Here is a 23,214-nt window from a genome sequence, read left to right on the forward strand (position 1 = left end):
AGTCAGGGGGGAAGGCAGAGGATATGAGCTGGGAGAGTGAGAGTGGGTGTTTAAGAAATCGATATTGTATCGAATCGTCATGAAGGCTCCGATTTACACCCCGGTACAGTCAGAGCAGCTGTGGGAGAGATTTGAGTTTTAAAGAGAGAGGGCAGAAGAGGTAGAGATTTTTGAGACTTAAAGATCCCACGGCATGCTACTTTATGTATGCTTTTATATAGGTGTTAGTGGGCCCCTTATACAGTATTTGAAGACGTTCAAGAAATTCAGCCTTGGTGCAAAATTACAGCCACTACGAGCCAGTCCCACAATGAGATTTCCACGTGCTGACCCTGGTGATGCCTCAGCAGCGGGCAGCAGGGCTCTGGCGGCCAATTCCGGGCAACAATCGCAGGCAACAATCCCTTTCTCCTCCATGTTGCCGTTCCCAATTCCTTCTCAACCATGGCCGAGATAACCCCCACTACGAGTCTCGTTGTGGAAATACCAGAGACGTCAGAGAACCCGACGCAGTCTAGTCTTTGCACCAAATGGGAGCTTTATGCAGCTTTACGCTTGTGTTATTGTGTTGCGTGTTATGCACCATAACACCAACAGCAGAATGGTTATCCAATTAACAAAGTGTACTTCACTCTAACGGCTTGATGCACGTTTAAAAAAAAAAAAAGTTTTTTTTTTTTTTTTTTAATATCCTTTTTATTGATTATCACACACTCTGAGTGTCTTGTCTTGTCCTGATGAGGACCACAATGGAAATAAGTCCTGGACTTTATTGTGTTTTTATCCTGAATTGTATTTGATTTGTGATACAATTTAATAAATCAAAATCAAATTTTTAAATAAAAATAAAATAATAAAAACTGCTGTACCGAAAAACATACCGAACCGTGACTTAAAAACGAGGTACGTACCAAACTCATTAATGTTAGAAAACCTCATAAAGTGACATTTTCATGCCATGGGACCTTTAACTAAACTAAATCTTGGTTTCTCCACCAGGGTTGCATTTCAAACACCTGTGATTGACAGGCAAGATGGATTCCCGGACCAATCAGGGGAGAGATGGTCGGAATTAAGTCGGGAGCCATCTTAAATCTATATTGTCTCATACAGTTAAGTAAAGCTTATTGATGGCTATAGCATTTCTAACAAATGACAAAGTGAAATGACAAATGCTCTCAAATATGAGGTCTTTCCCAGGTTAAATTAGAACCATGTATGGACTTGCCTCCTTCCAGCAGGCGTATGCCCATAGGCGACACCTGGATGATGTACTTGTTGTCCCCGATGTTGCCCGCAAACACGGTGGGTCCCTGCGTGGCAAAGCCGCTGGTGTCCAGCTCCATGATCTCCTGCCCCGTCTGCAGGATCTGCAGGCAGGACAGGGCATGCACGGTTGGAGTGACAGGTTACGAGGCCAATCAAAAGGGTGGACGTGTCTACATGGTGCGCGTGCATACCATGGTGGAGTCCTCTCGGCTCAGGATGAGGAAGCCGTGATTCTTCTTGTCCTCCTCCACAGCGGGCTTCTCCTCTTTGGCCCCCTCCTCCTCCTTCACCACCTGCTCCTTCTCCTCGCCAGCCTCCCCCTCCTCCTCCTCATCCTCCCCCTCACCGCGCTCCGACGCCTCCTTCTCTCCTTTGTCCCCTGAGTCCTCCTTTTTCACCGACTGGTGGGTTTAATACACAATACATAAATGCTTACGAGCCCTTGATCAATACCAAGTTGTCTGAAATATATATGTAAATATCTATATATTTTTGTATATTTCCACTATTTATTTCTTTACTAAAAGGCTTGATTAAAAACGATTTCCATTCATTGTTCGTCTTTTCCTTAATCATTTCCCATTATGTGCCAGGGCACAGGAACTAGACTTACCTAGGTAAGTCTACTACCTGTGCCCTGGTACATAATGGGACCAGGTCCATAATTCGCACAATGGGTGACACCTGGATTTGTCTTGATTACACCGCTGTCAAAAAGGTATTGTATTAATAGCAAATCAAAGATAATTAGATATTTTTCAACCCCTTCACTAACTCCCCCCAAAAAATGATAAGACAGCTCTACTGTAAAAGTAAACTTAAGAATACATTGACATTTTATATTCAGGGCATTTAGCAGACGCTTTTATCCAAAGCGACTTACAATAAGAACATTTGTCAGAAGAAGGTGAAACAATATATTGCTGTCGGTACAGTAAGGATGTTCATAGAACCAAGTGCCAAGCACTCACAATCGCTAGGTTAACCCATTCCCCGTACACAACAATGATAGTTGGGATAAGATGCTACACAACTAAGTACTATAACAAAGTACGACATACAATAAGTGCGTACATTCAGTGCCAGGACGTACAACATACATTAAGTGCCAGGACGTACAACATACAATAAGTAGGAGGGATATGAGGGGCTGGAGAATACATTCAATCATGTGGAAAAGGTTATCCAAACCCGGCTACTTTTTTGTCGTCTTTGGCCTCGTTGGAGATGACCGTCCACATGTCGTGGCAGCCAGGCAGCTCGAAGGTGGTGACCACCTGCGGTCTGATGCTCCTCTTGGGGACCGAATTGAGACCACACCATGCCCACGTGGACCAGCAGGGTGCCCCGCAAGAGAGGAACGAGAGGAACGTCAAGAGGCAGGCCAACAGGTCGGGGGGGGGGGGTTGTCTCATATACAGTACAAATACACCAGAATACAACTTTACTTGCAGACTGAAAGTTAATTTGCATCCATATTGAAACAAGGTAACTTTCTCTACAGCTGAAGTTTGTTTTTGGATTGGATCCCAATTCCATCATGCTTGCAAGCATCTCTGAGTGCCGCTCTATAAAGACAGCTCCCTCTAGCCTATAAGCCTACAAACCACATAACAATACAACAATACAAAGCTGGCTTGTGTGTTTTGGTTGTCTTGGCACGATCCAATATAATCCTCCATTTAGTCTTGCACCAATTGCACCTTATTAACTTGTAAATCTGTAAATCATACTTTGTGTTGCTTGATAATCCAAGAGCAGCTACCACAGACTTAAACAAGTTTAAATCTATTCAGAGTTGGCAGCAAATCAAAATTGGCTTTGTTAGAAGAATGACAGAACCTGCTCTCCTGGTCCAGTGAACCTCCTTTGTGTTACAAAGACACTTGATGAGTGTTCCAACAATGAAATGAAGGGTGTTATTCATCATGACTGTATCACACAGAGAGGATATTTGGAGTCAGCCTGCCCAGACTGTCCCTGGGGTGTTACAGGCAGGCCCGTTGTTCTCTGAGGCTGCCCTGGTAAACCCAGGCTTTAATTTAGTGTAGCACCAGCATGGCTCAACCTGCAGCAGACGGCCCTCGCCACTGCACGTTAGAGCCACAGTGCAGTAGCAACTGTCTACACACACACACACACACACACACACACACACACACACACACACACACACACACACACACACACACACACACACACACACACACACACACACACACACACACACACACACACACGCACATGCATATTGCAGTGCAATCCGATATTTACCTGAAGCACAGACAGAGCACCATTCTTGCCGAAACCTGAGCACACCACCACTTCCAGGTCAGGCTCAGGGTTGCTCTGGAACTAAGGACAGACAAGGGAGGGGTGAATTCCTTTGTACATTACAATCGCACATTAATAAAATAAAACTATGCAGATGATCTCAGCACTGCTGCTGAGCGAGAAGAAATTATAAGGTGGTGACACACCCCCCTCCCTTCCAAGTACTTCTACAAACTAAGTCATGTCATTACAATAATGATCAACCGTATAGAGAAAGACTGCTGAAATGGTTTCAAGTTACTTTGTTAACACGTTTACACCAAAGAGTTGGTAAAAAAAAATCTCACGGTACTAAAGTATCAGTTCATCAATTAAACACATCGAGCCATGAGCCAACCATTGGGGTGTTGGGAAAGAGTAATTATTTCAATAATGAAGTTTAACTAACTTCCAATATATTCAGTGTTATTCGATTTTGTTAACAATGATTTTTGTTAACGATAACTTGTTCCCACTCAATGGGTTAACTGGCTGAACTTCCCCTTTGAGAAGTGCCTCAGAAAGGCTGTGGCCGTTCTGCAGTGACACACAAATACCTCTTCAGACAGAAAGGCCGGCTCGCCCATGGAGGCATTAGCACAAGGTCCAATGTTGAGGATGCTGTCGCACACCTGTGGACGAATGAAAGGGGAAGATTAGGTCCAATGCTATGACTATAATCCAGACCATTTAGGCACATGACAGCCAAGGAAACAGATTATTTTACCTCAAAAGAGTAGGTGGCCAGTTGAGTGCCTGACTGGGCCTCACTGCCATACACTTCGATCTCATCCACCTCATCTGAAAGAAGTGAAAAATGAATGATGGGAAACCTATATTCTAGAGGCATCATTCCAATACATAACAGAATCTCATCTACGTACCGGTCCAGTTGGCCGAAGTGTCCATCCTCTTCTTCTTGCTAGGTGGCTCCTCCTGACAACAAGCAAACGCACAACGGATTCAATATCCAACGTAACACTGCTTCATGCAATGCTTTAAAGTGTTTGATAATGCTCTGTGGCGGAGAGGGGGTGTACAATATCAATATAGGAATAAAGGTAAGATACAATACCTTGAATATTCTGACAAATTATCAACACAGACAGAAGTTACCCCTGTGAACCCTTCCAGATATTAACTTATTCATCACTAGGACTATTTCCTAGTTTTATTCAGAAAATATCCAACCCAAATTAACCCTCTACACCACTGCAAAATGTAATGTTGTAAAAGAAAAAACACACTGTTAGATTTTGTGCAAGTGAAATATTCAATGTGGATACTACTTGGTTAGAGTGAATAATGCTAGAATAGCTTTAGAATACAAAGTATTATAGGGCCATAGCACAACATCTGAGGAGTACTTGGGTCAATATTTGATGCCAATAAAGTGAAGTAGAGAAAATATTTAAATTTGGTAGAGGTCCATGAGAAATTGCCAAATAAATATAAAACCAATAAAACCGACGCAGAATTTACAATATAAACTTGATGAGACACAAACAGGTAAATATCTTGAGGACCCATTGTATAGTTTGACCCCTGTATTGAAAGGTCAGGGCGAATAGAATTGTATGACACCAAGCCAAACAATCACAATTGCACTATACGCCCACCAGATGGCGACAAAGAAAGTGTTTTCTGATTGCAATTTACCCACGCCTCTGAAACCCTAGCTTAGCTCCCAATTATTGATTGTAAACACCATGTTTTCTTAAATGGCGTCCAGACACTGGATTATCCGTTTACGGTGTTTTTTGGCAATTCAACGAAAGAATAGACTTCTGTGCAAAATTATGTTCTTTCAACATCGTTATTCAGTCCATTTCCATTTCATTTTTCCAAGATAAATGTGATTGGTCCGTAGAATTCTACCCTCCCTCAGGCATTGCCATTGTTTTGAAACTCTCCCCGCTCCTTGTTCGACCTGGACTACAACTGAGCGCTTCAGTACATAACACTGAAACCCCATCATCTCCAAATTTCGGGAAATGATGGGGAGAGAGAATTTAGGGCTGGACTGATGTGCAGAGAGAAACTGAATAAGGACTGAGATCAGATGGTCTCACGAGGCTAGACAGAGTCCACTTGAGCTGAAAGAAGGACCCCACATATAACAGGCACCCTACCGGCTTGTCTTTGTCCCTCTCCTTCTCCTGCTGGCCCTCCTCGGCGGGGGCCTCCTGCAGTTTCTCCGTGTACTTCAGCAGCAGAGAGTTGCCCAGGCGGGAGCCGAGGAACAGGTAGCCGGGCTCCATGGACATCATCTGGTGGAGGGGAGAACGCAACGCTGCAAACCACGTCCTTCTCATACATCGTCTAGTGGACTGGCTAAGCATCAGCACTCATTATTCTCTTTGAGCCGAGTGACTGTTGCTTCAAGAAGTGCAGTACATTGACTATGATATACTCGTATAATAAAGTCAAGGGGAGTCAGAGCCTCAAAGTTTTTTAACCCCCGTCTTACTGCATTTGAGCAATAAATATCCCAGTTACTTAGAATGTATGTTAATTCATATCTATAAGACAGTTCTAGAATTAATCCGCCCCTTACATTTCAAGCGGTCTATTTCTGATAACTAACCTCAAGACAAAACAAGAGAAGACAAGACAACTTTTTTGGCCAAGTATGCTCACACATACAAGGAATTTGGTCTCTGCATTTATCCCATCCGTGAATTAGTGAAACACACAGAGCATACAGTGAACACACAGTGAGGTGAAGCACACACTAGGGTTAGGTTAGGTGCCTTGCTCAAGGCAAGGCACCTAACCCCGCCCACATTTTTCCTACTGGTTTGGGGATCGAACCGGCAACCCTTCGGTTTAAAGGCTGAAGCCCTAACCAGTAGGCCACAGCTGCCTATCGTAATTAGTGATGATGAAATTGTTAGCATATGAAATGTGAGGAAATAATCAATGTTTGTTGATTAAGATTGACTTCTATCCCAGCGGTCTAGTGCCACTTCACTCACACAGGTGGTCAGGACGCTGGCGGCCGCCTTGTCAAAGTGGAAGGCTCGCACACTCCGCATGCCGTCGGTGATGAGGGTCAGCACGTAGCTGGAGGGAGGAACAGGACGTCACTATGTATCAATGGCGGCTGGTGGTTTTAAAAGTGAGTGAGGAAGGATTGTGCGCTTGGTTGCCATTGGCCTGCTTGCACTGTTAGTGGCGTATGGTGGCATAAGTATGTGAGAATCAAGTTGTTTCAGGGTGTTTTGGTGAACGACAAAATAGCAGGGAGGGATAATTATGTGAATAAAATTTATACAAATCCAAAGTGAATGCCATTTAAAATGCATCATGCTCTGAATCATTCATTAACATCCTTTCCACAATATTGAACAGAACGGTCAGAGTAACAAACAATTAAACGAACAACAAGAACATAATTTCAACACTATTGACATGGGCTGTAAGCTTAACATTGTTTGAGGCAAATGTGGATGTTAATGGGTGTTTCAGAATGTTGGTCAAATAAGATTGAGGGACTTCATTTATAGATCAAGTCAATCCTCCTCGCTGTTTGTGTTGCAAAGATATCAGTGACCTGGTCATACCAAACGGGATATTTTTTAAGTGATTTCAGAATAACGGCGAGTGTAACTCCACGTTTTCGCCCCCTTTCAGATGGCTTGGTAACCCAACGGTGGAGTACCGAAAAATAGGTAGACTTTTTTACACGTTCATTTTGGCTGACTTTTGGCGGTGGAAACACCAATATAAGCGAACCGAACTGCACCACTCGGTGGAAACACCAATATAAGTGAACAGAGCCGCACTGTACCGCAACAAACAGTAGCGGGCATACGAGCGGGTTCGTTGGTTCTCGTAGCCTAGAGAAGGGGATAAACCCTGCCTCCAGGCTGCTCCACAGCCAGGGCTCCTGCTTATTGGTTCATAGCGCAGCCAGGGCTCCAGCCTATTCGTGAATAGACGTTGACGGACGAGATTCAGATCCCTGGCATTAATTCATTACAGTAATCTGGGCAATCTACACTTTTTATTCTCAACAATGTTAAGGAGGATCTTCCTCCCTCTCCTCACTGGAGAAGCCTCCACTGCTATGTATGTATACTAGTACGTTTGTATGCATGTATGAAGGTATGCCTGTATGAATAAATAATTAAATATATTTTTATCTGTTATCTGTTGTCTGTAAAGCGTACTTCAGTGTGAGAAAGGCGCTTTATAAAATATGAATCATAACTATTAATTTCGATAATGAAATGCGTAGAGGTAGATTCACTGTATGCTATTAATTGGAGTATAGAGATTTTGAAAGTATCCAACTGAAAATAATTCCACCCCTCCCTTAAGACCAACTCCCTAAATCCACATGACTAGCTTGCAAGCTTAGCAATAGGTCACCCTAGCCTTGTTTAGGACTGCACTCACACACCGTGGTGTTTTATGCAAGTGTCCTAGAAGCGTAACCCTCTCTGAGTATTGCGGGGTTTCACTTTTTAATCCATGTGTAAAATAGAGATTGGCAGTTCGCTACATTATGAGGGTTTTGAGTTTTGATAAGGGAAATCCATCTTTCCCACCATTTTTGGTGGTATCAATCTCCAACATCACTGCATATGTATATTTCCATAGCATTGTGGCTGAGAAAGATTTCATGCAGCATTAACCCTTCTGGCACCTAACTCACATTTCACCTCCCTTCAGTGAGATCACCATCTTGTCATGGCCGATGAAGGAGGACTGTGAGCAGTCCAGGGAGATCTTCACCTCTTCCTGCACACCTGGTCAATGAAGACATGGTCAGATTATTCATGGATGACCATGAATCACACCATGCAAACATACAGACAGAGCCGGGGTCGATGTAGGCCAGAACACTCACGCAGTGGGAAGGCTGTGGTCCCGGTCGTTTGAGAGTTGAGGGAAACTCCGAATGGTGGAACGCTCTGGTTGAGGTACAGCAATGAATTCACAGCAAACACCACCACGCCACCTGCATGTGATGCACCATAATGAAGACACTGTTGAATTGTAAACATGGCAACTTTCTTACACAATACAGTTACATTAATGTAACAAATTCTATTTTGTACTGCTTTTGCGGGTAGTGAATTTTACATTTGCATATAGATCTTTATAAAGGAACAACAAAATCTCTCAGCAATTTATGTCTTGCTGGTGACATAAATATTAATCAACCCTAACCCTAAATCTGATTATACTCTTTCAGAATTGTTTTTGGTCAATGGGGGCTGAGAAGCCCTTTTAGACTTTGTTTAACGGGCTATTAGGGATGGGCCGATAGTCGATAGAATCAACCATCGGAATTTTAGATGGTTAGATGGATTCCATCAATAGATTGTCGATTGTCTCAAGTTGCCGATGACAAGGCGATTATTATTATTATTTTTTTGCCTTATCTAATTGAGTGGGGGCACATTCATCAAAATTCATCCCATAAATCCTATGTATAGGAAAGACTGATTTGTGTATCTATACTCAAACCCTGCGTTTTCTTTCACCATATTTTATAGCCTACCCTGCAGCGCAAAGGCTACGCACATCTTATGGGGCAGTATATATATTTTGAAATGATTTAGAGTTGAGTTGATATCAGGCTATATGATCAAACTAATGAAATATTAGAAGAGACAATTTAATATAATTATAGTAAATTATAGTCAGTAGCCGCGTTTACGTGGACACTTCTGATCTGATTAGATTTATAATCGGAATAGATGTATTCCTATCATGCGATCCGAATGTACTGTATATGTGGCATTTAAAAAAGTGGTAAGCGTACGTCCGTATGTCTCTTGCGCACACCTGACACAACTGGACCGGCGGCGACATTTTTATGTATTTGATTTTAATGAAAGCCCAGCAGGAGAGAGCTTTTCTCTGCCTGCTCCTTCAATTAAGAAGAAGGAGGACAGCACAGCAACGTCAGTTTCTCGTCCGGTCTTTATATCTATCCCCTCCTCCACCGCAAACAATACGTATTTGAATGAGAGTGCGCAGCCAAGACTGTTGGGAGAGAGAGAGAGTGCTGATATGTAAGGGATAATGCACAGAATGCCGGTCATTATTGGGAAATTAAGCCCTGACAGGGTGAACCGGACCCTGACGCGAAGCGGAGGTGTCTTGCTTCACCCTGAAGTGTATTATTTTCGATAATGACCAGCAACGCTCTATACATTATCACGCTTATTACACGGCTACTTGCCAAAACAAAAAAATATCTTCACACGGTGTGTCTTTTTACAATTAGCATTCGTAGTGTTGATCAGCAGAGAAATAGTCCGCCAAAGACGTTGACGTCGCTTAGCAACCGAACACACTGGGGGTGATAAGTTACCGGACTACTTGCGGAGTGATAAGAAAGATGTGAATCAGGCAAAAAATCCACTTTCCTTGACAGCGGTCAAGTTTGGTGTGCATAATAGTACCGACAGACCAATTGCGAACTACTGCAGCTGCTGATGCCATCTCTCCAAGTTAAAAAGTAGCCGCACCCACCCCAAACCAATCGGAATCAGTGCCAGTAGGGTTCACTATTGAGTCGACTATTACACAGTAATACACACACCGACTGTGTCATCATGACAGCACCGCTGCCACCGACGTATAGAAACTTAAATCAGTGGAGGCTCAGGCTGGTCCAAGGGGAAACCATCCATATAGTTTTTAAAGATCCCATGGCATGCTACTTTATGAATGCTTTTATATAGCTGTTAGTGGGCCCCTAATACAGTACTTGAAGACGTTCAAGAAATTCAGCCTTGGTGCAGAATTACAGCCACTACGAGCCAGTCCCACAATGAGCTTTCCACAAACGTGCAGTTTTTTAGAGGCGGGTCAAGGTGGAGGGTGGGGGTGTGGCCCTGAGCAGCTTGTGGCTATGCGCTAGTGTTTACAGTGGATGTATCACAATGGTGAGGCGCACACAGCTTTTGGCCGTGTTCTGTAAATATTCTAGAACACTCCGGGTGCTCCGGCGGGAGTCCTGGAGCTCCATTACTAAATAATATCATATTATACATAGATAGATATCAATATCATATAATATATTATCACGGCCAAAAGCTGTGTGCGCCTCCAGATGATTTTGAATCTCTATTATGAATCTCAAACCACTTCCGTCGGGTTCTCCAACGTCTCTGGTTCTTCCACATCAATCTGAAGTAGACTGAACCGCGACATGGAGGAGAAAGGGATTGTTTCCCGCGATTGGCTCCCGCCGGAGGCTGCCGAGGCATCACCACCTCGGCAGCGGGCAGTGGGGCTCCGGCAGGAGACAGTCACGGGCAACAATCCCTTTCTCCTCCATGTTGCAGTTCATGTACTTAGTATTAGTACTTACTATAGGGAGTCAAAGCCAAAGTTCCTTTCCCCCCAATTCCTTCTCAACCATGGCTGAGATAACCCCTACTACGAGTCGAGGCGGAGCAGGATACCTAGTGCTTGTTTTACACCTAATGCAATTTCTAGCTACTGGGGGACCATAGGCAGGCTAGGGGAACTCATATTAATGTTAGAAAACCTCATAAAGTGAAATTTTCATGCCATGGGATGATGGGACCTTTAAGAAAAAATGAGAAAAATAAAACTGCAATTTTATAATGTAATAAATCAGCTTCAAAAAAAGGGAATGAGAGGAGCAGACTAGTTGCATCCAGCGTTACATGATACATGATGATACATGTTACATGATGTTACAGTTTGGTCCCTGGATCTTTTCCCTATTCCCTAACCCCTCCACCCCTGCCCCAGGCTCCCTCCAATCAAGGGGCTCAGGGCTCTCTCACCGATCGGCTTGGGAACAGCCATGACCTGAGTGCAGTCAAAGGGCAGGTTAGTGAGGGACCAGATGACCGGGTGCACCTTCTGCATGATGTTGAGGGAGATGGCCACAATGCTGCACGTGTCCTGACGCACAGCCACGCGGCTGCCAGACACACAAACGCACACAATTTGACCATGAACACATTATCCCCCATTTACATTACATTTGAAATGACGTTTTTTTTCTTATTATTTTTTAAATGAAAGTGTTGTTGAATATGACGATTTTAAAAACACCACGTTTTCATATTTAAAATAGTCAAGTTAGAGTTTTCTGTTTTAATGAAATAGTCTTAAAGACTGCACACACAGTACACATCATAAATAAGAGACGCTGATTAAACAGAGAAATTAAAAGTAAAACTAAAATTGGACTGGAAAAAAAATTTGCCTGGAAGCACTGCAGAACTCACCCAGGCCACGTTTGGTTTGGCTCAAAGAGGATGAGCAGGGTGGGCTCATAGTAGCCATGGAGGAACTTCATGTCGATGATGTTGAGCAATTTCTCATCCAGCTCGCGGACATCAATGAGGTAGCTGGGAAGGAAGCTGGACTTGGGCCTGGAGAAGAAAGAGAGCGGGAACATCTATTTGAAATCCACTACAAACATCTATGCAACCAAATACAGTATATCCACTCTTGGGAGTTAACACGTGTGTGTGTGTGTGTGTGTGTGTGTGTGTGTGTGTGTGTGTGTGTGTGTGTGTGTGTGTGTGTGTGTGTGTGTGTGTGTGTGTGTGTGTGTGTGTGTGTGTGTGTGTGTGTGTGTGTGTGTGTACGTATGCATACCCTTCGCCAACGCCCCCCTCCTGTTCATCCGTCAGAGTGTCCTTTCTGAACGGCAACACAACCAGTTTAGTGCCGTAAACCAGCATCACAGCACAGCGGTTCTCAGGGTCCACTCGTACCATGGGGGTGTGGACATTTTGCACAAATCCATCCTGAGGAACAGAAGGCAAAAGCATGGCAATGTAGCAGCAAAAGCTGGTCATAGCAGTTGAAGTAATAGTAGGAAAGAAAAGGGAGATAGAAAGAGAGGGAGAGAGCGTGACTTACCCTGAGTTCTGGCTCCTCAAAGAAATGAAGAGAAAGAGTCTTCAGGTCATGCGTGCCTGGGTCATACTCCACCACTGACAACTAGAAAACATGAAGAGATGTAGGTACATTTAACAAATATTTTTTGTCATGTTTTTCCATTTATGGTATGACAATATTTTGACATGTTTCTGATCATTTTGGACACTCTTGTATTGTCAAGAACATTGAATAAATGACATGACTATGTTGTGAAAGTATATTAGTGCGCACAACATAAAAGCCAACCCTTGATTGTACAACTTCCCAGATGCTGGTACCTTAGCATCTTTGAAGCTGAGCAGCAGTGCATCCCTGTTGGCTCCCGACAGCTGGACGCTGGCCATGGACATGATATTGCCAAAGAGAGAGAAGGAGGCCACCTGCTCCAGCTTCTCCTTCCGGGTCTTGGCATCTGTTATGAGAGAAGAATCAAGTCAGCCCAAAAGTAGATAAAATCATGGCTATTTACATGTGACAATAACCTTATCAGAGGAAGACATGTGGACATACCCAGAGCCTTTTCAGTCTTTGAGGTAGTCTAAAAACAATGATACAAATTGATTAGGATTTAAAAGGAAGAACTATTTTTGAATATATATAATTCAATGTAAATGCACTTATAATATAAGTGGCCTTTTCACCTCCACATCATGGATTATCCTGTAGACATAGAGCTGAGATGTTCCCGCAACAACCAAATTCTTCTCCTTGTTGGAGATGAAGTTGCAGTAGACAGAGAACTCCACTGCAGTGGGAGTGTGCGCTTGCCTGTACACAGCATACATACTGGACAGTGGACCTCCACACCCGACAGGCGATTCACCTCACTATGAGCTACAATGGAGAACACCAACAACTGTGAAACATATTTTACATCAATCTAGTCACATATGCTTCGCATTCGGCCAATGGGGCGCCATTGCAACAACCTTGTCTCATACAACCACGAACCCATTCATCCTCAAATGCAGAGTAAAGTGACCGACACCAGCGTGTGTCCTAAAATGAAACATTTTCTTAGTGCATTTGCCCTGAACGATAATGTATACATTATATTTGTGTGTAGCAATTATTTAATAGTGACAGTGTAAATAACCCATGTGTGCAGAGAACCGGTAGCTTGGCTTGCTAACCTAGCTAATAAAGCTAGCTTATGTAGCCAGCTTTTAAAGTCTGGGTGCACCACACCAAACGGTTAAGGAACCTTTTTTATATTTCTACACAATGCTTGCTTGAACATACCTAAGGTAAATTCCTTATTTGACTTTCCAGGCTACGGTTTCCTTTAAAGACTGCACATCTCCAATGAGTCGCAGCAGGCTAGGTTAACGCTGTTGTCATTATAGAGGCGTGTTGTGTATTGAAGTGGAGCCGTTTTTTCCGGTTCCGCCGATTTCAAAATAAAGGTTTTCAAGATGAACGTCTTTGGGGTTTTAATTCAATTTATGAACACACACACACACACACACATCAATGATTAAGAGAGGCACATCTTATTTTATTGTGTTTTTTTTTACATACCTTTTGCTATTGTCATATATGAGCTTTTACTTACGTCGTAAACACAGTATTGAGACTCAAATCAAATAGTGATATTCAAAATCAGTATAATTGCGTCCAATCATTTAGCACAAATGAATGAACGATTTATGTCTGAAGGTGCTCATAGCACTGTCAAAGATGGCTATACCCAAACAGGTATAGTTAAATTTTTGATTTAGCTTAGTTGGTTGCAGTGGCGGTTCTAGGGGGGGGGGGGGGGGGGGGGCAGGGGGGGCCAGTGCCCCCGTAACTCTGAGTCCGGCCCCCCCTGTGGCCCCCCCGAACGAGCCAACCCCACCCCCCGTCAACAATCGCGCCTGCAATAGCGCTCGTCCGCCCCCATCTCGTCCCCCCCATTAAAACCGGTCTAGAATCGCCACTGGTTGGTTGGGACTCCCAAAAGTTGTTTCAGAAATTGTCAGAAAATGAAGGCAATACCTATTTGCCCTTTCCCCATTATGTAATTGAACATAGTTTCCTAGGAATCATGCATGCTTAGCGGGGGATATTCTGGCATGTAATCAAGTACTCAGGGTAAGCCTGTGTATCGTTAAAAATTACAAACATGGTGGGCTTGCTGAGGTTGTCCGTCACACTGTCGTATCTCAGGGGAATATCTGCACTCTCTTTGAGGGGTGCGGCTTTCATAGTGCTGCAGCCCAGTGTGAAGTCCCCCGTCAACACTTTTGCTACGAAAACAAACTTGTGTCCATCTGCGTTTGGTGGTGAGTATTGATCTGCGACCGACAGCGCAGAGTTCAGAGCAAAATACACCCCCTGGCCGTATACTGTGGCTGTGAATAGAACACAACACAATAAGATACATTAGAATCTAAAAATTCAAAATTTTAATTTTATTTACAATATTCAGGGATTGAAAATATCCTTCCTAGAAAGTGAAACTACTGCCATGTCTTTTCTCAAGTAATCATCTTGAGATTGGCCTCTAGGTAAATCCAAAGGCCAGATTCTAAAACATCTGGGAGGATATTTTGACTTGCTGAAAGTCTGTAGCACAACAAGGCTATTCCAGTTTGAAAGCAAAACCTTTCAAAGGTTTCACATACCATTCTTTCCGCAGAAGCTTCTGTTGAATCCATGAAGGTAAATGTCCTTCACACTGGACTCGCTTGTCCCGTGGTACAGGGTTCGCTCCACCTCGTTATGTACACCACTCTGATAGAGGCTGGCCTTCTTCAGCTTGTACTGATTGTAGAGCAGGCGATTCCCCAGTTTCTCCACCTGGAGGACAATGCAACATCGTTAGATAATATTGGTCAATTGTTTAGAGCGAATCAAAGCGTTTTTGTTGTGTTTTGCTCTCCGACCTTGACAATCCTTATTTTGCTGTGGTATCCTTTGATGCTGCCGTAGAAGTTCTTCACCACCTCCTGGAATTCCTCAGAGTTCTCATCAATTCTGGAAACCTCCGGCATATTTGACAGCAGAGAACACTCCTCCTCTGGCGTCATTTGAAGGCAGGCTAAAATGACATGCTAATAATTGAATACCAAGTACTAGCTTAGACTCATACTGTATATATCACTACTTATTTCTATCTCTCCAATTTCACACACACACACACACACACACACACACACACACACACACACACACACACACACACACACACACACACACACACACACACACACACTTTACCTTCAACATCAACATCCAAGTCACTGATCACGGTGCGAGCGACGACCACAGACTTCCCCGAGGCCACGTCGTACTCCTGCATCTTCACGAGGTCAACAATGTGGGGCTGGCCGTTAAGCAAGATGGCCACTTCCTTCTCCTTCATCCTCCAGGTGTTCTCGAGGAACACTATGGTGTCCGGTTCATAGGGCGTCATGGCCACGGCGTCCGGGTCCTGCCTCGCCCACTGGATGTTGCTCAGGAGCTCAGCCTCGTCGCGGCGGGAGGACACCCTCCGCAGCAGCAGCCGCACATCGGGCAGCGCCTCGGCCACAAAGTCCTTGAACCCGGACACAGTGAGCATGTTGCCCTCCATCCGGATCTCGACCGCGTGCTTCCTCTTGATCACCTGCACGCACTGCCGGTGGAACTCCGACATGTCCGTGAGCCCCTTCTGCTCCATGGTTTCCTCCACCTGCCTCAGGGACACCTTCTTCTTGAGGGCGATGTCCGCGCGGATGAGGTCGCTGCTGAAGCCCGCAAACACCTTGACGTGGGCCACATTGGCCGCCTGCATGTCCTCCAGTAGCGTGCTGAGGCACCTGGGCATGGAGTGCTGGGTGCTCATCGCGTACGAGGCGTAGGAACCTTCTTGCCTGGACAGCTCCAGGACCATCTGCAGCTCCTCGTCCTCCGTGGTGGAGAACAGGGAGTTCTGGATGGCTAGCGAGATTTGTTCCTGTTCCTGCAGGCCCGTGGCTCCCGGACAGACTTTCAGCAAGGAAGGGCCGGCACTTGCGTCGTCGAGCATAATGCAGTCCTTGGGGTCTGCGGTGTCCCCCGCTGTGTAAAGATCCTCATCTTCATCCTCCTCCTGGCTCCCTGATGCCACGCGTGGATTAAGGAAAAGAAGAAAAGATAAACCATCGTTAGTAGGGGTGAAACAATTCATAAATCACACTTTTTGACTTACTGAGTCAAAACATTGTCTTCTACTCTGCTGGACAGAGCCGTTAAAGCAGGGTTGCAATCCTGTAAGGTTGCTCTGATATCAACTGTCTGTAGTTGTAGCAAGAGAAGGCTCTCCATTTGAGGAATTGTAGTGCAGTCTAAAAAGCCTGAATGTTTTCCACCACACCCGATTGTGTGTTAAACATGCCTGTGTCTCTGAGTACCTCAGAGAGCATCACTTGACTTTATGTGGATATTTTTCCTACTTTAATTCCAGCATAAACTCAATTAGTTTATATCTGTACATCATCTTTCAGATTAAATTGATTGAACCATTTGTGATTTGTTTTTTTACTAGCTGAAGTGTGTACCGATCCATGCACCGCGTAGCGTACGGTTCAATGAGAATTAAACTGTTTCACTCCTAATAGCCAAAGCAATTTATTACCTTTGTCCGAAGCTCCATTGTCTGTTAAAGCTGAATGGAGGCTGGCTGCAGGGCGGGCTGAAGCCACTTTCTGGAAGTTTCTGTGAGACAGAAGTTTCCATGCAGCCTCAAAGATGTCCTTAAATGAAATTTGTGGATTGTGGTAAGAAGAAAATCCCCAAATTGGTTTAGATAGATTGCCGCAGGAGTATCCAAATCTCTTCCTCCACTTCCTCACACCCACCCTTACCCCAGCCCTCACTTGCCCCTATCCTAACCATAACCCCCTCCATCACACCCCACCCTAACCCTGACCCTAAACCCAACCCACACCTTAACCACCTCCCCCTTCTCCTAACCCTCCCTTCCCTCACAACCCAGCCTCAAACCTGAAGTATGACATAAACAAATAACTTGATACACACACACACGAAAATAATTGTGTCACATTGATCATCACCTGACTCTGCAGAGGGGCCCAGTGGATCTTGTCCAAGCTGATACAGATCTGGAACTTGGCCCGCATTTCGTTAAGGATGCCGGTCCCCTCCGTTTCTACCAGGAAGCGGGCCACACCCGACTGGTTTATGGTGAGGGTTCTGGTGCACACTGATGAGACCATGCTTTGTAAGAGCTCTTGTGTATTTTGACAGTGACCAGCCAAGCCCTGGATCTAGAATATGCATTCAGCAAAAGAAAGCAGAAATTGGTTTTAGTTCCAAAAAAACCTTGATGATGATGCATCACTATTGTATTAAAGGTTATTCAGTTTTGTGTTTGATGTCAATGTGCGACAAACCCTTAAACCGCAAAGCTCTTTCACATCCATCGGAAGAATCACAACTTGGTTCATTTCAGCCATCAGCTGATGGAAATACATCTGGACGTATTTTAGCATGCCTGGCTCCATGGCGATGAACTTCTCCTGCTCAATGGGGGTCAGGAGGAACTCTGTCACTTTGCTACGCTTCTCGTCCTCCAATCCTTTCAGTGTCCACACGTCCACATTTGCCCCGTCCTCAGACACCCTCGCTGAACACAATCCCACTGTCTGGAGGAACGCTGACCACTCCTCAGAGTACAGCATGCACTCGTATTCCTTCTGCACCGGGATGCAGATTGTACACAGTTGGGATGTCAGCGAGACACACCCCTGGGTCGCCAGGTCCTGAGACAGTGCAGTAACCACGACAACCTTGTTTAACACAGTGTAGATGGCGGTAATCCCAAGTTGAGTGAAGGTTTGCAGCAGTATTTCTCGCACGTCTTCATGTTCAAGGAACCTGGCCATCTCAACGTCAAGGGTCACTGTTGACTGAGCCATTCCAGCAAATAAATTGACAATGGTGGTCTTCAGAAGCTCCAGTGCCTGTTTGTCAGGTCCGGTGAGGTTAACCGTGTCATCCAAAATCTGCATGTTTACGTTTGGATGCGTCTGGTGGATGTCCTGTGGAAGGGTGCTCATTTGGAACAATTTGAGTTTGACTGAGTCTTGGATTGTGATGTCAACCAAGTGTGTCTCTGGCATGACCTCTGTGACGTCCTCCATGGCTCTGTCCACTATGTCAATAGACCTCATGTTGGAGTTGACGGTTGCTAAGTCCGTCTGCTGCGAGGACCGGATCTCAATACTATCGACAGTCAGAGAACTGGCCTGTGGTTGAACTGAATCCAAAATGTCTACCTCACTCTCAGGGCCGTCGTCTGAGGAGACACTCTGACCGCTCTGTGATGGATTGCTTTGTGCTTGACATGCTGAAGGTTGGTTGAATGCATGGTAGGGTGACACGGTGAGGGTGGCATCGTTCAGTTTGTGTGGATGCTTCAGGACATGTTCCACAGCTAGAAATGGAGAAAATAATTGATCTGAAGAAAAACTGGAACTCCGAGTGATCAAAGGCAAATATACTCTTCCAGTGTTCATATTGCTATCAATGGATAAGAAAATGATTAGTTTCCCAACCTGTAGAATGATGGCTCGTCCAATACCTTTATGTTAATAGTAATAAAAAAAATAATAAATAATAATAATAATGTGAGGAAAGAATTAAATTTCTATCCAATGCAAGGGTTATCTTGTGTCAGTGGTCATTAAACAATTCTATGTGCAGTTAAAAAAAATCATGAAACGCCCACTGACTTAAAAACAACACAACAACACTGAATAAAAACATAATTTTATTATAAACTCTAGCATCCCCGTTATCTTCAAGTCAAAGGCAGATTTTAAGGTAGAACTTTCTATATATGGATAGAAAATAGTCTATTTCACAGCTGAACTCCCTTGCGGTCTAGATGGCGAAAACAAGTGTGATTGGCTTTTTTCCATATATAGCCTCCTAGATAGAGCAACATTTCTTTATCAGAGCAAACATCAATATCTACTTAGTCATTGACTGAAATTATTTCAGCAATTGGCTTCACCTTTTCACTCATTGTTGAATGGCGTGTTTGACATGAAATACATGTTTTCATTTCATTATTCCCCCTAGCCCTAGATTTGAGCCTTAGCCCTAGAATTTGCACGTTGCTGCGGAGGGGTAGGGTGTTCCAATATTTAGGGAGAAAGAGGGAGGGCCTATTTTCCCTTAAAATCAACCCTTGGCATCTAGCCAGCTCAGTACCTCACTTGCAGCTAACGGAGTATCACAAATTACTCAGGATAACTTGCGAACTCATCAAGCTGCAATTGTTCCATGTTATACATTATGTTAAATTAATTAACCATAGACTGGATTTAACTATACGATCTGAATGTGTAGGTCGTCTTATCTTTGACACAAGGGTCACATTTTCAAACGTGAATGAAAATAGTTGTAGGCTTCTTCCTGTAGTCTAGACACGTCGATGCTGCACGTGACGTAGGGGAGCACGTTCGCTACACTAATTTGCATAATATTAATTATAGTGGTTTCATAGGGACAGATCTTCACTCACACTTCCCTCTGTGAGGGAACTTTACTGTGGAGGGAACTCAAAGCAAGTGTTCTCGTTAAGGGGAGAGTAATGGGACAGGGCCTAAGTATATTGGAAAGATGTATATGAACATGAAGTATTATTGGTCATTGGACTTCACTGAAGTGTCGCGATGCAACAGAAGGGCTTACCTTCAGGGTGGACAAAGGTCACCCGTGCAGTGCTCTCCGAGAGCATGACGACCTCCTTCACCTTCAGGTCCGACTCCTGGCTGCCCTCAAAGTGCAGCGCCAGCATCCTGACGGAGAGGCCGGGGTGGAGGTTCTCCACCAGGATGGAGTCCGTCTGCTCTATTTGCTCCAGGGTGAGCTTGGAGCCCTCCAGTGGCTTCTTGGATATCTTGGCCCTCAGACTGAAGAAGTCTGTACACCCCGTGAAGAATATTAATTCATATTAATATGTAGTACAAATGGCCACCTATATTGCCAGACGGAGATGGCCTGGAGAGACCATCCTGATCACGTGACCTCCACATTCGGTTTGGTTATATCTTGGTTATATCTTACCCTCAGTGGGCGGGAGTATTTGCCTTGACAGGCAAACTCCTTCAGCCAAACTGTGTCACAAAACATGTGACAAACAGTGTCACAAAACATGTGACTCCAGCATTGTGCTGTACAGATACACTTAATTCACCGGAGACTCCGCTAGCGCGTACTCTTCTTGTTTGAAAATGATCTAGAATTAAAACTAATAGACTCTAAAATTAGAGTCTATTCCCACAATAACTACACTTTTGGTTGTGTTAAATATTGTTAACATTACCGCTCGATGCTTTGAGAGACGCTTGTATTGTACAACTATGACAACCCGGTCCCTGATTGGCCCCGATAACATTGTCACTTCGAGACATTGATGTGGGAGGCAAGAGGTCCAGACTGGTTAGTGTAGTGTTACAGAATGTGAGGTCACGTGACCAGGGCGGTCACCAGGCTAAGAGGGAGATGTGCCGAGAAAAATGTCTTTCCTTCTTCCCTAAACCCTTAAGGGGTTGGGGAAAGAAGATCCACATCATACATGCATCCAGTGATGGATGCTGGCTCATTATGCTTTGATGGATTGAGGTCTGCTTCTTTTATGTACCAGGGCACGGGTAGCAGACTTGAAAAGTGAAGATAAGTTTCCTACCCATACCCTGGTACATTAAAGTGGTGATATCATGCTTTTTCAACTTTGACCTTTGCTTTAGACGGTTATATGACATATGAATACGTCTGCTAAGCTAGAAAAATCTAAGTCTGAGCCAGAGGGAGTATTCCGCCCACTGAGAACGCCCCTCAATAAGTGTGTGATACAGCTTGTTCATGCTCAGACTTTACTTCCGTAACAGTGTGACGTCACTGTGCAGAGGGCAGTGCTGAAGTGCAGAAGTTGCGCCTCCCGGCTACCCGCTACCTGCAATGTTTACAACTTCTCGTGAATTTACCGACGCAAGCGCAAAGTCTTTGACCTAATCACAGCAGACTGGACTACTCAGACTACTTATGTGATATGCAATGCGATACAAATTAGACTTTTTTTGAAAGAAGCCTAAATTGGTTTTGCAGAAATTAACAGTGCAAGAACAATAAAGGGTATTTCTAACATACAGGCATGTAACCCTATATTCTAGTAGTACCCCCAAATCCAATTATTAACCCTAAAAAGGCATGATATGGGATCTTAAAAGGAGCAGACCCATAACTAGTGCCATGAGTGACACCTGCGTTTGTCCTGTGTCCTTGTCTCTGTGAAAAGGGTCCATGAGCCATGTCCGACCTGTAGCGAGGGGCTGATGTAGATGGACGAGGACGGCGTCCCGGCCAGGCAGCAGGGTCAGGGTGTACTCGTCCACGTCCACCTCCATCACGTTCTCCACATACAGCTCGACCAGCTCCATGCAGGTCTGGGGCTGGATGCCACACAGCAGCAGCCGCCGCTGGTCCTTCAGGACGGGTCTTCTCACGGTGATCTCTGCGTTGTAAACAACATGCCGTTCTTTGGACAACACCCGCGCGGCGACTGTTTGGGAGAGGGGCTAGGTTAGACGGGGTCTTACATTTGTGTACATACTATACTTGTTGAAGAATAATTATATTTAAATGCAGTTCTGAGAAGTATCATTACTTCATACAATTGATAATAATCGATCATCATCATTGTGGGTCAGACTTTTAAAAGGCTCAGTCCTTTGATAGTTGATCATCTCTGCTTACCTTCAGCCTCTTCAAAAACCAGAAAGGCATGGTCCCCGTTCTTCTCCACGGACACGAGTGGACCTCCGCCAGAGCGGCGCTTGTTGGCGAAGTACAGCAGCAGCAGCTCCTCGTCCACACCCTCAGGTACACCCCGCACCTCCACCGTCCTCTTCTCGTTCTCAGCAGACATCCTGACGTGATCTAGGTACAAGTCTGGGTTATTATCAAAGGTTGTACGAGATACACATGTGACATGAACAAAGCATTACAAACACCCTGGTGTAACCCACAACAGCAATCAATCTGCATTCACTGACATGTAAAAGGTGTTGTTGTTTACATGTGGTAGGCCTAGTTTTTTCAAGGTAACAGTGAGGCCTACCTGGAAGGATAGTTGATATACCTTCAAAACGAAATGATAATTTACGTGGAGAACATTGGCCATATACATCAATATTACACATGCAGCGGCACAATTCTTTATTTAGGTTTCATCAACTTGTTGGAGGGGATCAGCGATTATTCGAAAGTGAAACCAATCCCTAGCGTCGATTTGGTAAATTTCGAAATAGGACTCACTTTAGAGACAAAATATTTACTTCAAAATGTAGTCTTACGATTGCAAGACTGAATGTTTTGGCAATAATTTGAGGTTCACTTACTTGAAGTTCATATCGTCACGTCCAGTAGTCGTACTTCCTTGTTATAGCGCAGACTCGTCGATAGGTGACGCATGTTTTCAAGGGGACAAACAGCCACCAGTCCACCAATACATGCTTGGCTGAGGGGGGGATCCCGAGTTGTAGCGATATACCGGTCTGCCACTTCAGATTCCGGTCTCGTACTTCATATGAGCTGTGTGTGTCAGTTACAGAATCCGGAGCGAAAATAATATCACCATCACACGAACAGCAACAAAAACGGGGAGAATAAATTTGGAGTTCGACAAATTATAGTTTGTCGAATATTTGATGACAATAATATCTGCAATAAATGGACATCCTTTCAATAAAGGTCCCT

The 23,214-nt window shown here is 44.4% G+C and overlaps 2 protein-coding genes across 5 annotated transcripts in view; both read right to left on the reverse strand.

Moving 5' to 3' along the window:
* cpsf1 (cleavage and polyadenylation specific factor 1) overlaps nt 1-13,828 on the reverse strand; it is a 23,476-nt gene extending 9,648 nt beyond the window's left edge. Inside the window, exons 1-19 of the mRNA XM_084484880.1 lie at nt 13,723-13,828; nt 13,122-13,314; nt 12,991-13,018; nt 12,759-12,892; nt 12,460-12,540; nt 12,193-12,344; nt 11,817-11,963; nt 11,367-11,506; nt 8,441-8,551; nt 8,246-8,339; nt 6,561-6,648; nt 5,715-5,852; nt 4,467-4,518; nt 4,310-4,383; nt 4,140-4,214; nt 3,544-3,624; nt 2,469-2,564; nt 1,461-1,670; nt 1,229-1,370 (exon numbers count right to left, since the gene is read on the reverse strand). Of these exons, the coding sequence (XP_084341006.1) occupies nt 1,229-1,370; nt 1,461-1,670; nt 2,469-2,564; nt 3,544-3,624; nt 4,140-4,214; nt 4,310-4,383; nt 4,467-4,518; nt 5,715-5,852; nt 6,561-6,648; nt 8,246-8,339; nt 8,441-8,551; nt 11,367-11,506; nt 11,817-11,963; nt 12,193-12,344; nt 12,460-12,540; nt 12,759-12,892; nt 12,991-13,018; nt 13,122-13,265 (1,987 nt within the window). The 5' untranslated portion in view covers nt 13,266-13,314; nt 13,723-13,828. The remainder of the gene's footprint in view (nt 1-1,228; nt 1,371-1,460; nt 1,671-2,468; nt 2,565-3,543; nt 3,625-4,139; nt 4,215-4,309; nt 4,384-4,466; nt 4,519-5,714; nt 5,853-6,560; nt 6,649-8,245; nt 8,340-8,440; nt 8,552-11,366; nt 11,507-11,816; nt 11,964-12,192; nt 12,345-12,459; nt 12,541-12,758; nt 12,893-12,990; nt 13,019-13,121; nt 13,315-13,722) is intronic.
* Nucleotides 13,829-13,963: 135 nt separating this feature from the next.
* parp10 (poly(ADP-ribose) polymerase family member 10) lies at nt 13,964-22,923 on the reverse strand. 4 transcript variants are annotated; one of them, XM_084484709.1, is made up of 11 exons: nt 22,857-22,923; nt 22,213-22,395; nt 21,776-22,018; nt 20,149-20,379; nt 17,841-18,883; nt 17,502-17,714; nt 17,063-17,180; nt 15,685-16,545; nt 15,351-15,505; nt 15,090-15,264; nt 13,964-14,816 (listed from the first exon to the last, which is right to left on the reverse strand). In XM_084484709.1, the coding sequence occupies exons 2-11, from the start codon at nt 22,382-22,384 to the stop codon at nt 14,518-14,520; spliced, it is 3,510 nt and encodes a 1,169-aa protein (XP_084340835.1). In that variant the 5' UTR covers nt 22,385-22,395; nt 22,857-22,923; the 3' UTR covers nt 13,964-14,517. The 4 variants fall into 4 exon arrangements, with proteins under 4 accessions (XP_084340835.1, XP_084340837.1, XP_084340836.1 ...); XM_084484711.1 differs by lacking the exon at nt 22,857-22,923 and adding an exon at nt 22,577-22,593; XM_084484710.1 differs by lacking the exon at nt 22,857-22,923 and having other exon boundaries at nt 22,213-22,407.
* Between the last annotated feature and the right edge of the window lie 291 nt (nt 22,924-23,214).

This window comes from Micromesistius poutassou, assembly GCF_964030765.1.
Source record: "Micromesistius poutassou genome assembly, chromosome: 20".
NCBI classification, from domain to species: Eukaryota; Metazoa; Chordata; class Actinopteri; order Gadiformes; family Gadidae; genus Micromesistius; species Micromesistius poutassou.

Bases quoted from the DNA above. Each gene is read 5' to 3' on its own strand.
- parp10 (XM_084484709.1), bottom strand. From the start codon at position 22,384: ATGTCTGCTGAGAACGAGAAGAGGACGGTGGAGGTGCGGGGTGTACCT. The intron at 22,019-22,212 runs GTAAGCAGAGAT...TCTCCCAAACAG, and splicing joins GGTTTTTGAAGAGGCTGAAG to TCGCCGCGCGGGTGTTGTCC. The intron at 15,265-15,350 runs GTCGGAGAGCAA...ATTGTCCTCCAG, and splicing joins GCAAAATAAGGATTGTCAAG to GTGGAGAAACTGGGGAATCG.